Below are 15887 nucleotides of genomic sequence, written 5' to 3'. Positions count from 1 at the left end.
TCTCTCCTTTAACCCGATTCGCGTCGCTTCCGTTGCTTTACGACAAGCCGGCAGTACGCGAGCAAGTGTTAGCATCGTATAGCGTCCTTATCGCAAACAACGTACCCCCTTATATCTCTATGTTATACACTCCTGATAAATCACAGGCCCCACTTGCCGGTCGAGCCACCTAGGGTAACCATGGCGCTCTGCGCAATGTACAGAGCGGGGACGTCTTGCGATAGGGAGGGATGTATAGCTCTGCATACATTACTCACCGTTGTAAGTTGACGAGGCCGTCTCCGTCGACGCGGTCGGCTTCCTTTGATCATGTCGCGCACCTCCTCGTCCGGATCAGTTCGCTCCGAAGTTCGTCATGACGAGCGCCACGTCAGGTGGCGCTGATGAAGCCATCGCCGTCTCTGCGGTATTCAAGCAGAGCGCAGCAGGATCGTCGAGCAGATAGCCGTGCAGGCGCTGCGCACAGAGAGGCCATCAAGGCTGCTTTGTGGCATTAAATGGAGAGCATGGTAAATAGGTATACATGTGGCGCAGGATAGCAGCACGATAAGGCCGTGCAGCGCGCAGAGAGAGGCATCAGGATGCTTAGTGGATTAGAAGATGTAGGATGCTTAAGCCATAATGAGGGTTGCTAAGAGGATAATAGCATGTAGATATAGTTTACATGATGGCCGCAGATGGCAGTAGAGCACGATGAGCGGACCGCTGTCGGCGCGCGCATAGGAGAGCATCAATGTGTCGTGATGGATAATGATAGAGAGCACGTATCTGTTGGGCGGGAATTAAACCGCACGAGACGGACGTACTTGTAGCCAATTTGAAGGTGTTCCTATCAATGTAGCATGATAAGCGAATTGAACGCGCTCTCGTAGCATATAATTGTTGCGTGTAGCTGTTGCCATGGCTAAGCATGAACGAATAATTACCCGCTGAGCATATATTGTTCGTAACTGTTAGCAATGGCCAGCATAAACAGCATGTGCTGCCACAGCTAATCAGGTATAGATATATTATTCAGACATAACCGTAGCATATGATTTATGCTGCACGTTGGATGTACGGCGTCTGTGTCATGTACGACGGCACCAAGCCATGCCCAATCATGTGATATATGTTAAATTGTGCAAGGCCAAGCAAAGAAAAGCAGAGCAAGAAAGCACCTCGTCTAGATGTAAATATAAGTGAGCATCCATTGGCGGCATTCTTCTTTTCTCGGCTTTTTTGTAGGGGGGGGGGGGATTAATTGTCCCCCCCCAAAACCATCACTGCCCTGCTCTCACACTTTTCGCTCCTCTCCTCAATCTGGTCGCTCACGCGCCTTTATCCCTTGCCAGCTGTTCTGCACTATACGTTCTGTCTTTCTCTCTTCTTTCTCTGTACTATTCCTCTCTCTCTCTCTCTCGCACTAAACGCATTCCCATTCTTCCTGATCTGAAACGCCTCCACGGCTTCAATACGTACAAGATTAAAGACTAACTCTTCAAGCATTTTTTAATCTTTCTTTCTCTCTCTTCTGCTTTCTCTCCTCTGCTCTTTCTCTCTCTCTCTCTCTCTCTTCCGTCTCTCTCTCTCTCTCTCTGTTCTCTCTCTCTCTTTCTGTTTCGCTCTCCTCTTTTTCTCGTCTCTCTCTCTCTCTCTCTCTTCTCATCTCTCCTCTCTACTTTCTCCCTCCTCTCATCCTCTCTCTCGCTCCTCTCTCCTCTCTCTTTCTCTCTATATCTCTCTCTCTCTCTCCTCTCCTCTCTCTCTCTTTCTCTCCTCTCTCTCTCTCTCTCTCTGTTTCTCTCTCTTCCTCTCTCTCTGTTCGTCGCGGCGTCTGCTCTCTCTCTCTTTCTCTCTTCTCTCTCGTCTCTCTCCTCTTTCTCTCTCCTCTCTCTCTTCTCTCTCTGTCTCTCTGTCTCTCCTCTCTCTCCTTGTGCTCTGTCCTTCAGCGCCGCTCTCTCTCATCCTGTCTCTTCAGCTGGCGGGGTTATTTCACGCGCAACGCGAACGCGCAATATGGCACACTACGCGCACAGTACTACCGCCACAGACACACACACCCACGTGTACGCCACAATGCCGAAACGCCATTGCGCACGCACCACACGCACGCACCGCACAGCCCACGCACGCAGCGCACGCCACGCCACGCACACAGCACACACACAGCGCACACCAGCACAACAATCCACACACAGCACACCACGCACAAAACCGACCGAGTGTATGTATAGTCGGTATAATGAGCCTGACAACTGCACAGGGTTTGCGTTTGTCAAGGATTCGTCATTACAAATGGCGTTATACTCTTCATCATACATCCGCTTATAAAAAAAACCGCTAATACCTCAATGATCCGCACGATGCGTCACCTCAGTTACAGACTATAGCCGAGCGAGGTAGGTATGCAGCCATGCAGCGTTTAAAATATGCACGATATGCTAACACCACGAGTGAATAACAATAGAATCAAATAATAGAATCTATTACTATTCACTCCTGCTAACACGATTACACGTACGATAGATTACGTTGCGAGTGTTTACCGGGGCTCGACGAATAGGTAGACATCACTGCATTCGTATAATTAATTAATTAATTATTCAGCATCCAGCCCCGTTTCACCTTCACGCAGCACTTATATAGTTTAATAAATAAAATAGTATAGTATACATTATAGGCTATTGTTGTTAGCGACTATCTGAGGGCGTCTTGCGTGAAGGTGAAACGGTGCTAGATCCTGGTTATAGCCGTTACCCAATGTGCGATTCTCGAGCGCGCAGGATTAATGGTACCGTACGCTACTACGCTCCGAGAACTGCCCAAACATATTTTCGTTCCGTAAATTGTTTGTGTTTGGCTAAAACGACCAACGCATCGACTCGCCGGCATACGGCACGTATACGGGCCCGGGATAATTTTAGCCGACGGCGCGGCCAGAAATAAAACGAAGTCGCTCCACGTTCCAGTTTAAACTCGCGGCGGGCGAAGGCGCGATGATTGCGTGCCGTAACACTCGTTAGCAGCGCTGAGAGGGTCTATGTCGCCCAGGGTACTGCCGGAACGTACCCTGGGTACGGTCCGGTATACGAGAACGTACCCTGGTACTATCTAATATGCCGGACCGTACCTCGCCTACTCCACTAGCGAGTCTAGAGATTCGCTTACGCCTACTCCCTAACCCTAACCCTAACCCTAACCATATCAAATAGTTACCAGGCTACGTTCCGGTATACCGGACCGTACCCAGGGTACGTTCCGGCAGTACCCTGAGGAACATAGACCCTATGCGCGTTAGCAGCTCCTTTTCTCGCGGCACAGGTATTTAAAACAAAGCAAGCGCCGGAGCCTCGTCGCGGCCGCTCTCTCGTCGTTTGGCAACAAAAGACCACTAAACACAATATTTCCTGTTTATTTGGAAGCCCGACGGATGAGGAGAGGACGAGAGGCACGTGCAACGTTCTAAATATAGCGCGGCAGCCGTACAGCGTGCGCCGCTGCCAACAGATGTGGCCTCCCGCCCCGCTCCCGCCCGCCCGCCTCCCGTAAGATCCACATGTACCGACTTCTGCTGCGCATTTAGCAGAGACGATTATCGTTGCCCGGTACGCGAAACTGCTATGCAGCAAAAAAGTGCCGGTTAGAACGCACGCCATAAATACAAATTCCGATTGTGATTTAAAAATTATGCCCGTGAAATATGCACGTGTGCGCGCGCCATTCTCTGTAACCCTTCATATTCTATATTCTGTATTCCGCTCTCTCTCTCTCTCTCTCTCTCTCTCTCTCTCTCTCTCTCTCTCTCTCTCTCTCTCTCTCTCTCTTCGCTCACTCTTTCTCTCTCTACATGTATATATAAGAGTTTTAATATTGTTTGTATTGCTAAAAAATGTGACTAGCATTTAGCTCGTCTTGCACACGCGTTTGGTTTTCGAACTCATGCAATGACGTTACGTATTAGGTTGGGATTATTACTTACGTTATTCGTAAGCATAAAAAAGTAATTTCGCTGCATAAAGTTCCTTAATTGTAAGTAATGCACCCAAATACCGGCGGATCGCGAAATATATGTTGATAGAAGCACATCAACCTTAAATGTGCGATATACGGAACCGGCCGAGGTGAGCCGAGGTTTGCCGAGTACCTGCTTCCCGTGAGGAAAACGTGCTCCCTCCCCCCGGAAAAAAGTCGTCTGCTTGCTAATTGAAATACGCACGCAAAAACATCCTCGCTATTAGAAACGATATGCCGGTCCAATAGACATGCTAATTAGGTACCATGATCGAATTGGTGGGAAGACCACACTTCGCACTACATATCAAGAGCTAATAATACCTATTATTTACTTATTATAGTAGGTATTATTAGCGCTTGTATATATATCAAGAGTACATAATAGAGTACATACATCCAGAGTACATACATACAGAGATACATACATCTCTAGTATGTACTCTTGATTATATAATATACGACAAGGCTTCCCTGAACGGTAGAATGACGTCTGTGTTGCATCGGTAACAATCACAGCACATGTTCTATTCTATATTCGATTCAATTCTACATTCTATTCGATTCTATTCTATGCTATGTAACAACTTCTATCGCAGAATTAAAGGGTCACGATATAGTGTTCAGGTGCTCTCTCTCTCTTTCTCTCTCTCTCTCTCTCTCTCTCTCTCTCTCTCTCGTACTCTCAGTTTGGCCCAGAGCTCCGCCCACCGGTGATTGACGGGGACTGCGCGAGACTGTTTTAACCACTGATCTATATATACTAACGCCCATAGGGTCTATGTCCCCCAGGGTACTGCCGGAACGTCCGGTATACCGGAACGTACCCTGGTAACTATTTGATATGGTTAGGGTTAGGGTTAGGGTTAGGGTTAGGGTTAGGGTTAGTGTCAGGGAGTAGGCGTAGGCGACTCCCTATAGACTCGTTAGTGGAGTAGGCGAGGTACGGTCCGGCATATTAGATAGTACCAGAATACGTTCCGGCAGTACCCTGGGGGACATAGACCCTCTCAGCTATACTGACTAGTATAGAGGATTTTAGTATATGGAGATCAGTGGTTTTAACGGGCAGCTTACGTACGGCACGTGGCGCCATATTTGGCAAGGCTTCGCCGGCGCGCATGCGTATGGTCGGCTGAAACTTACAATGTACTCGCAGCATCTGTAAACGCCAGATTCGGAAAGTGCAAATTCTTGGATGTAATCCGCTCAAAAGAAGAGATTGATTCACAGAGCGTTTCATTTACAGAGAGTGGTAACGCAAAAAAACAACAACAATGTGCGGTGTCAGTTTGTCTCTATTGACTCATTTTCATCTACGTTTAATGTCCGTTATTTATTTCCCTACAACGAAGGCAAATTTTATGTCACAGCTAATAGCCAATTATAATAGTTACGAGTTCGTATTATTTATAATGTTATGCCATTTATCCTACTGGTTAATACTGTCTCTCTTATAATCCTTTCATCTACGTCCTTCAGTCAATCGACGGCATTCTTTAGATCAAACAATCTTATGTGTATTACGGGCTGTAGCTCTTCAACTTTTCTGCTATAAATTATTGAGATTACTATTCTAGAATTATAAGTGAGAAGTAAGGGTTAACATTAACTTGTTCACGTCGGCGTACGTAACTTCAGTATAGCTGGATATCCGGCTATCCGACTCCGACTCCGACTCCTTCTCATCCTCCCCCTCATGGTTGGAATCATCATCCTTTCTTGGTATATTTATGAATTTAGTTTGCCACGGATCGATTCATTGCCATCCATCGTCCTCTACGCTGTTTCGCTGGCAGACTCACGAGTTCTGCTCTTGTCAATTAATCATCATCATATACGTAGGTTAGATGAAATATTTAGTCGCTGCGTTTTGGTTGACGTTCACTAATGTTCTCTCTTAGAGCATCGTTGCACTTAAAACACGCGCGCCCTGTTTATTTATTTATTTCGCTCATCGATAATTATCTTACCGCGCGCAGTATTATTAACAATTTGCGCGTGCACGAATATACGCACATATATATATATATATATATATATTAATCATTCACAACATAAGGAGTCCTTATTTATTCAAAAAGAGCGTAAATTATTTAATTTAAAGTCCGTTGCTATCGTTCCATATTCGCAATAAATCATGGTTGAAAATGTAAATTGACGTGTCTTATCAGTAAGGCACTCATGTGAAAGCGTAACTCAGCGTTAGTAGCCCTGAGGTAGGCCGTGAACTACGGCCACTGAGTTTTCAAGGCATTATCGCTTCTAAATGCTATCTACTATTATACTGGCTTCTGCCACATACATTCCCACACTTCCCTATACGTCGTACAAGTGTATACCGACATAATTTATGGACCAATATCGCACGAGATGATAAAGCAGGAGATGTACCGCCTCAACGTGAATCGATCTTTACTTTTGATTTTTACGATGTTTGTTTTTACTGTTTTGCTTACTCTCCATAGAAGCCATTCCCGACGCACATAAATTACGGCAGGTATAAATGCCTTTCTGCCCGTTATTACCAGCTGCGTGACATACGCGATAAAATTCGAAGCGGCATTGTATAGATTGTTATTGTATCGATCAAAGAAAACAATTAAGGACCACGCGGAAGCACGCTATCATGATACGGGATAATTAATCGATGCGATTTTTTTAATTAATCTATAATTAATTGATTATTATTTTAATTAATCTATAATTAATTGATTATTATTTTAATTAATTATTTAATAACACAGTTTGCCTGACATAATCTGTTGGTAATTAATAACGTTACTGAGCCCTGTCACCCGTGCGGCTACAGTTTGTGAACGGGCATCCTTATTGTATTTCCCCTTTTTTGCCACACGAGCCCTCGCCATGGCGCTACTGAGTCACTTTTGTAGAAATGTTACACCAGCTGAGGGTTTTTCTCCTGCTGGGATAACTTATCCACAGTCCGATGCTCTATAATTAAACATGGTGGTGCATGGAAGCCAGCAGCCACCTCGGTAACGCGAATCAGCCGCGCTTGCAGACGCGTAAACTAGAGCGGCTGCGCTGTTTATGAAAAAAATCTGTAGAGATAAAACAGCACTTAGGCTCTAACAAACTTTCTCTGCGTTGTGGTGGTGGTGGTATGTTTGTGTGTGTGGGGTGAGGGTGGTGGTGTGTGTGTGTGGGGAGGGGGTGTAGCGGTGCGTGGTGGTTATAGGGAAGATGATGAAGAAATAATAGACGATAAAATTATAAATATACGTAGTATAGTTAGAGGTTATCGTCTAGGTGTGATTTCAGCGTGCACGTGCGTGCGTGTGTGCGCGTGTGTGCATGTGTGTTAGTAGCAATGTAGCTTTAGTAAAGTTGAAAACCCGCTTCTTGTATCGCTCGAAGTAACCGACACGAACATCTGCCATCTCGCAATGTGGTGCTTTTAGAAGAGAAGTGACTTCCAAGCCTAGCGGCGAAGCTGTCAGAGAGACTCGATCGCGACCGCACAACGATTCTGTCAATTTAGCAGTGTAAAGTTTTTTCAGGTAAACTATTGCTAAACTAGAGCACTCGGAGAGCACAGACCTCCGCCAAGGCAGCTGAATTGTCTCACTGTGAAAATTTTAATTAATTAATTAATTAATTAAATAATTAATTGGATCCGGATCACTACCAAAATGTAATCAACTCTAAGTTACCCCATTTCTGACCTATCCTGAAAATTTTATTAATTAATTAATTAGTTAATTAATTAATTGGATCCGGATCACCACCAAAATGTAATCCATTCTAAGTTACCCCATTTCTGACCTATCCTGAAAATTTAATTAATTAATTGGATCCGGATCACCACCAAAATGTAATGTTACCCCATTTCTGACCTATCCTGAAAATTTAATTAATTAATTGGATCCGGATCACCACGAAAATCTCATCAATTCTAAGTTAGGCGATTTCTAACCTATCCTGAAAATTTTATGACAATCCGTCCATAACTTTTTCAGTTAGGCTGTACACAAACAAACCCACGAACCCACAAACAAACAGTGAAACACACGCCGGTGAAAACATAACCTCCTGCCAACCCCTTGGCGGAGGTAATAAGGCAAACAGAAGAGATCCGATGCCTTGCCTCAGATAAACAGCCTCAGAGCACAACTGTGTTGTAGATCGCGAATGCACACAGCGCGCACAGACACCCCCCCACCGCCTAACCCACACACGTATACTCACGTGCAAACATTGGATAGACGTATGGACGAACGGATGGACTAACGGATGGACGGACGGACGGATGGACGTACGGACGGACGGACGGACGGACGGACGAACGGACGGACGGACGAACGGACGGACGGACGAACGGACGGACGGACAGACAGACGGACGGACGGACGGACAGACGAACGGGCGGACGGACGGACGGACGGACGGACGGACGAACGGACGGATGGACGGACGGACGGACGGACGGACGGACGGACGGACGAACGGACGGATGGACGGACGGACGGACGGACGGACGGACGGACGGACGAACGGACGAACGGACGGACGACTGGACGGACAGACGGAAGGATGGACGCAGGGATAGACAGATAGAACGATAGGGAGACAGGTGCCAATCGCCGGTCATGCCCCGTGAGCCATCTAACTCAACCCGTGCTTACGTGACAAAACAAACATCTCTAGTCGGGTCATTATATCGGTCCCGGACCTTATACGGCGACTGCTGAAGGACGCGTTATGAGGGAAATGTCGTGTAGGGGGTTCTTTTGGTGTATTTATAGTCGAAAGTTGTTTTTTTTAATTCCGTGCTCACCTGTCGAACACTCGGAATGCTTCTCGCAACTCCTCTTCCTGATCCGTATCCTTCATCCGCTTGGACATCATCATAAGAAACTCGTTGAACTCAATCGTTCCATTTCCTGCGAACAGAAGCGAACGCGTGTATGCATGATTCTCGGAGAACAGTAATCAATATATGAGTAATCTGGGACTTCGACGAATTCGTATCCTGCACGCCATGCCTCGCGGCTGTAAAGATGGCGATGACAGTGATTACGATGGTAATTATGATCCTAATTCAGAGCAGCATTAATTAATAAATTACATATGAACCACGAGACCGGTTGAATAGCGAGGTAGGCTCGCGTTCGTGATAAAGCTCCTTAAAGCTCGGTAATACGTCACTCAATGCCAAGAACATTATTCGACATCGCGTAAATGATGCGGAAATAAACTGATCAGTCTATATTTAAAACGATAGCTGTTTTTTCCCCAAGTGAATCGAAGAGAAATCACGTGCGCGTGCATTTCCTGATTAGCGCAACATACGTTTACTCCCATTAGTATTGGTATTATTATTGTCTGGCTTCGTGTTACTGTACGTGTTCGTATTGCTATTCTTACCCATAGTGTTATTCCTATACTCGTATTCCATTACATCGTCTTATACTTTCTATAATTCTATTCCTGCGTTATATTCCTATTTCTATTCCTATTTCCATTCCCATTCCCATTCGTAATCCTATTCATATTCCTATTCCTGTTCATATTCATATTACTATTTTTATCCCTGCTCCTACTCCTACTTCTATTGTTATTCCTGTTCCTATTCCTATTCTTATTCCTTTCTTTGCGACTAGGTTATTTCTGCTGCGCTGGCCTAAAGTTGTTGATGATGATGGCAATGTCGATGATGATGACGCTGTTGTTGTTGTTGTTTTTGTTGTTGTTGTTGTTGTTGTTGTTGATGATGATGATGATGATGCCGATGGCGATGACAATGATACTGATGACGATGATGATGACGATGATGTTGATTACACGCACCGTCTTCGTCCACCTCGTTGATCATGTCCCTGAGTTCCCTCTCCGATGGCCTCTGTCCCAGGGAACGCATCACGATTCCCAGTTCATCGCTGGTGATCGTGCCGTCACCATCCTTGTCGAATAGTGTGAACGCCTCCTTAAACTCTGCAAGCACATGTACGTGAACAACAGCGTTTAGACAGCGACGAGGTCCGTGTTCGGACGGGCGGGTTAGTTCGCTGCGGATTAATGCAATACAGCTGTCATCGAACTCCCGACTTCCCTAATAGTGGTAAATATTTATCGTAAACAAATCAAAAAATTACAGCGCGCGTTTGTATCCAAGGCGTCCAGAGTAATTCAAGGTCAAGCGGGCAAAACCTTGGCTGCTGCCGATCATGTTCAATTATTTGCAACGCTGACTGTTCTTATCTTGTTAGGCATTGGGAAAAACGAAAAGTTGAAACAGGCGCGGCAAAATCTACGTCGCCCGAGGAATGCGCCCCGATATCAAGCGGCCATATTAGTTTTTTTTCCCGGTGCTCTGGAGCTGCTACCATAGTCGGTAACCCAATGCTTCTGACCACACCAAATTATACTGATGCACTAAGGCTGACCGCTATAATCCTGTATTGGTATTGTTCGCGCTAAGTCATTAAAGTTATAGGCCAAAAGGGCAGACAGAGTGTTGAGTCGTACGTACGTCGGTGAAAATAAAGCCTAGGACACACTGCGCGATTTTCTACGCTGGCCGCTTGCGATCGATAAATACGGTGCCGGGTCCGCGCGGTGTGTCCGGTCTCACGGCAGTGTATTTCGCTCGCGATCCCATACGCCCGGCACATCGCTCGTATTCAACATGTTGAATATTTCCGCCCGGTTTTTCGACCCGGAACCGTGTTTATCGATCGGCGGATCGCAAGCGGCCAGCGTAAAAAATCGCACAGTGTGTCCTAGGCTTAACCCAACTACGTATATAATCGACGCCGTACTATCGCCTAATTGGATTACAGGTGAACGTGAAGGTATCGACCGTGGGGCTGTGGACTGCCTTGCAAAACACAGCGGTGTACGTCGAGCGGGCTTTACTCGCTGTGATCGCCCGAACGCGTAACGAAGGCGCACGAATGCGTAACGAAAGCGCACGAATGCGTAACGAAGGCGCCCGAACGCGTAACGAAGGCGCACGAATGCGTAACGAAGGCGCACGAATGCGTAACGAAGGCGCACGAATGCGTAACGAAGGCGCACGAATGCGTGACGAAGGCGTTAGAACGCGTAACGAAGGCGTTAGAATGCGTAGCAAAGGCGTTCGAAGCGTAACGAAGGTGCCCGAACGCGTAACGAAGGCACCCGAACGCGTAACGTAAGCGCCCGAATGCGTAACGAAGGCGCCCGATCGCGTACATGAAGGCGCCCGAACGCGCAACGTAGGCGCCCGAACGCGTATAACGTAAGCGCTCGTTCGCGTAACGAAGGCGCACAAACGCGTAACGAATGCGCCCGAACGCGTAACGAAGGCGCCCGAACGCGTAACGAATGCGTCAGAACGCTGATGACGATATCCACGCATGCGCGCGCGTCCTGAACCACCCGTTCTTAACAAGGCTACAACGAGTATAGATATTAACAACAACTGTATGCATTCAAACCTCCGCAATGCTCGCTCTCGCGTCCAGCGTGGCGCCAATGAGCGCCTGGCCGCGCCCGCTGGCGGTTGAGTTGTATTAGAAGTCGAGGAGGAGGAGGAGGAGGGAGTGTTCCGTAACCGGAAACCACTGTGCGAGGATATTTTCGTTCACATCGAGCAGCAGCTGGCGATGCTTTTCTCACTTAACGGCGAGGCGGTCGCGTTTATTCCTACACCGAAGGAGTGATTTCTATGTCCGCTCGCTCTTCAAGCGGAGTAGCGTTGTTATCACTGCCATGGCGTATATATAGTACTGCAGAGACAGCAGCCCACAGTTTTACTAGCGTATATCAATAAGAGATATATGTCCGATAGAACCTGGTGGGACTATTGTAGCTCGCACCCATAGTCGGTCGTCTATTATTACATCTTAGCAACTATTCATTGCTAAGATGGCGTCGACTATGTTTTGCGTAACGAGTAGTGCCTGTGCAGAAACTCCTGTTCAGCTTTTTATTGTAATTTTTTTCTTTTCTTTTACTAACGCCGCCGTTGCCGCGTTACAGACGTCACTATGTTATCTGAATTCTCTCATTATTCATGCGTATAATCGCACACCGACGTCGGCCGCCTTTACTGGTGTCCAAGCACCACACGCAGCATCATCAATCACTGAATCTTAGATGATTACATCAATCAAATTATCAATGTTTCGGAATTTCCCGAGCGCGCGCGTGGTCCGGCGCGTAACGTTAAATATTCATAACGCATTCGTAACGATTATTGCTTATAATCGGAACGTATAACTACCCAAAACGTTACGCAAAAAGCGAACGAAGAGAGCAGGAACGCGGCGCGGCAGCGATGCGTAACGTAAATTATTCATAACGCATTCGTAACGAGATTATTCATAACGCATTCGTAACGAGATTATAGTAAATAATCGATGCTAAACACACTCTGAAGAAGCGAGCCTCTCCGTGAAGAACGAACGAAGGTGAAAGTGGAGAAAAACTGTCGCCGCAAGCAAACGTGTCTAGCGGCCTCTAGCGGTTTCTAACGGAAGCATATATTCGTTATAGCAATAGCTATAATATTGTGCATTATACACGTATAAGCTGCATATAACTGCGCTTGTGTATATTCGATTACGCGAAGCCATAGAACTTGATTCAGCCGAGAATGACGCGGACGCAAGCAGAAGAACGAAGACCGTAGACTAGCCGTAATTCCTTGGACCAACTCTCCCGTACGCGTCGCGACCGTGTTCGTTCGAAAAATCAGGTTACACGGGGTTTAATTAGGCGTAGAGAGACCACGCGAGCCAGCGGAAGAGCAGTGTGTTATAACTACTGCATGTGGGAGAGCGGTGTCCGATAACTACTGCCCGTTGCATTAGGGTAAAGTGACGTACGGGGCAGCATGTAGTGTGTTTGTGTGCTTGCGTGCGTGCGTGCTTGCGTGTGTATGCGCGCGTGTGGGCGTGCGTGCGTGCGTACGCGTGTGTGCGCGCGCGTGTATTCGTGATTGTGTGTGTGCGCGCATGTGTGTGCGTGTGTGCGCGAACGTATGTGTGTATATATGCGTGCGCGTGTGTGCGTGTGCGTGCGTGTGCGTGCGTGCGCGTATATAAGTGCATCGCGGGCAATGGCTGAATCCTTCGAAGCCGTCTTTCTCGCCGTGGCCGCAGGAAGGGATCATTCTCTAACTTCAATCCAGACATCGTCATCGATTTCGACGAACGCTTAATGGACGACACGGCGCAATTCAAACATGATGCAATCTAGATTCTGTGGCGCGACTCCGTGACGTAAGGATCATATATATAATATATGTGTGTGTGTGTGTGTGTGTGTGTGTGTGTGTGTGTGTGTGTGTGTGTGTGTGTGTGTGTGTGGTGTGTGTGTGTGTGTGCGTTGTGTGTGTGTGGGTGTGTGTGTGTGCGTGTGTGTGTGTGTGTGTGGTGTGTGTGTGTGTGTGGCGTGCGTCGTGCGTGCGTGCGCGCGCGCGCGTGTGTGTGTATGTATCAATTGCAGACATGGCAAAAAATGCTGTGACATATGCACGCGTAAACGTACCCGAGATTTGCTCGTCGCTCAGACCATATTTCTCGTCCTGAAAAGACAAAACAAAAGCAACGATTTACTTCGGGATCATCTGCGCGTGTTATACTGCGTTCGCTATATATCTAACATCAAGGATATTCTACCTGAAGCGCCCAAGATCTCTGTTGGCACGCGAAGAGCGAAATAGACATAAGTAAACCCTCGTAGGCCAATCATTACTTTTCTACAACTAATTAACACACTAACATTTACACAGCTGATTCTATTTTTGCCTCGATGCAAACAATAACGATGTGGTTGGAAAGTTACGGTTCTCTATGCGGGTTGAAATGCGCAATCTTTATAGCTGCTTCACCGCTGCAGCGGGGAAAGGCCATTTACGCGGCATGCATATTTCAATTAATGGGATTGACCTCGGTGAAATTTAATCTAATAACGTCTCATGAACGAGGTGTTGAATGTGCGATAAACGTGCCGCGCGCATATCGAAATAAAATATCAAAACTCCCGGTAGTAAATGATACACGTCTCTTCATTATTTAGGGTGTAAAGAGTTCATAGCATGGGAATATACAAGAGCCGGTATAGCGTGGGTATACAAGAGGCCGGTATACAAATGTAACTTAAAGCTGGTATAGCATAGATAAAGACAAGGGTAAATAATCTATAAGATATATATATATATATATATATATATATAATTATATTATATATATAGTATAGAGAGAGAGAGAGAGAGAGAGAGAGAGAGAGAGAGAGAGAGAGAGAGAGAGAGAGAGAAAGAGAGAGAGAGAGGAGAGAGAGAGAGAGGAGAGAGAGGGAAAGAGTGGGAGAAAGAGAGAGAGCGAGAGAGACAGAGAAAGAGCAAGAGAGACAAAGAGATAGAGTGAGTGGCAGAGATGGGAAATTCGCGGGTTTGTGTGTGTGTGTGTGTGGTGTGTGTGTCTGGTGTGTGTTATGTGTGTGTGTGTGTGTGTGTGTGTGTGTGTGTGTGTGTGTGTGTGTGTGTGTGTGTGTGTCTGTGCGTGATTATATTAAAATTATCTACCTCTAGCGTAGAGAATTCAGCTGGTATCCTATGGGGAGCAGCCGGCATGATATGATGCTACCCGATATCGACTTTATATCGAAAAAGCGAGACGGCAGGTATACGTATAGGTTGAACTTTACCGTCACGTGTATAGCGAGCGGCTCGCGATTTGTGCTCGCCGCGATGCACGTGAGAACACACTCACAGCATTCGTCTGTAATCGCCCCCACCTTCCCTCCTTCCCACCGCAAGCTGTGCCAACCACACCACAGAGCTCACATGTTGATGATAGGGTAACATCAAGAGCTCATAATAGAGATCTCTATTATGAGCTCTTGGTAATATCTAAGGATTCGGTCATAGATTTTCATCGCATGTGTGTGAGATTGCGTTGCTGCAGCTCAGCAAAGATTGTCGATGAATTTGCTATCACGGGCTAATAATTATTATTAGCTATTGATACTATATAGGGAAACTAGAGGTACGTCTGGTTAGGGCTGCAAGCACCAGCATCCTAACCCTAATGCTGATACTAATCCTAACCATAATCCTAATTCTAACCCTAATCCAATTATTAAAACTACTCATAAATCTAATCTAACACTTACTCTAACCTTAGCCTATCCCTTACAATAACCTTAATATGAACCTAGCTAACCCTAACCATAACCTAATCCTAATTCTAACAATACCCTAACCCTATTCCCAACACCAGCCTTATCCCTAATCCTGACCCTAATCCTTAATCATAATCCTAACCTGAACACTTTTAGCTTTCATAATCGCGACCCTAAGTACGAACCCTATGTGACCCTAGATGTAACAATAGACCAACAATGTCTTGTTGTAAGGTATTTTTAGTCTATGACGTAGCTCCCCATGAAACCTCTTAAATGACGTCGAACGCGAAACTAGAATCAGGTGATAACGCACAATATCCGTTCGCTGTATGGAATTTCTCAAGAGAGAGAGAAAGAGAAATCTTCAGAGCCAGGCGGCCATGCAGCCCCATGATTTCACTTCTTGCGCGCGTTTTTAGTTTCAGCGTGGCTTCTCCGGTTCGCATTGCTCACTCAGCTAACAGGATACCCGGAGGGATAGGCACACATGCACGCAGAACGTGTGCAGTCAGCCACTGCGTCGTTAGCAGTCAGTAGGACTAATATAGACTATATATATATAGTACTATACGCTATCAACTGCTGCCATAAACCGTCTATATAGTTTAGAGTCTAAGACTAAAATAACTGTGCTATAATATATACTATATTATTTATATATATATATGTATGTGTATGTGTGTGTGTGTGTGTGTGTGTGTGTGTGTGTGTGTGTGTGTGTGTGTGTGTGTGTGTGTGTGTGTGTGTGTGTGTGT

At 46.2% G+C, this 15887-nt stretch overlaps 1 protein-coding gene across 2 annotated transcripts in view; it reads right to left on the bottom strand.

Annotated features, from left to right (window-relative positions):
• LOC106808343 (calmodulin-A-like) overlaps nt 1-15887 on the bottom strand; it is a 33628-nt gene that overhangs the window by 16270 nt on the left and 1471 nt on the right. For both annotated transcript variants that reach the window (XM_014811030.1, XM_014811031.1), the window contains exons 2-4: nt 13495-13531; nt 9808-9951; nt 8795-8900 (exon numbers count right to left, since the gene is read on the bottom strand). In XM_014811030.1, coding sequence (XP_014666516.1) covers nt 8795-8900; nt 9808-9951; nt 13495-13531 — 287 coding nt within the window. The remainder of the gene's footprint in view (nt 1-8794; nt 8901-9807; nt 9952-13494; nt 13532-15887) is intronic.

This window comes from Priapulus caudatus, unplaced genomic scaffold (assembly GCF_000485595.1).
Source record: "Priapulus caudatus unplaced genomic scaffold, Priapulus_caudatus-5.0.1 Scaffold269, whole genome shotgun sequence".
Taxonomy (NCBI): domain Eukaryota; kingdom Metazoa; phylum Priapulida; class Priapulimorpha; order Priapulimorphida; family Priapulidae; genus Priapulus; species Priapulus caudatus.
The sequence above is the reverse complement of the archived record's forward strand: the minus strand, read 5'-3'. Positions and strand labels throughout refer to the sequence as shown.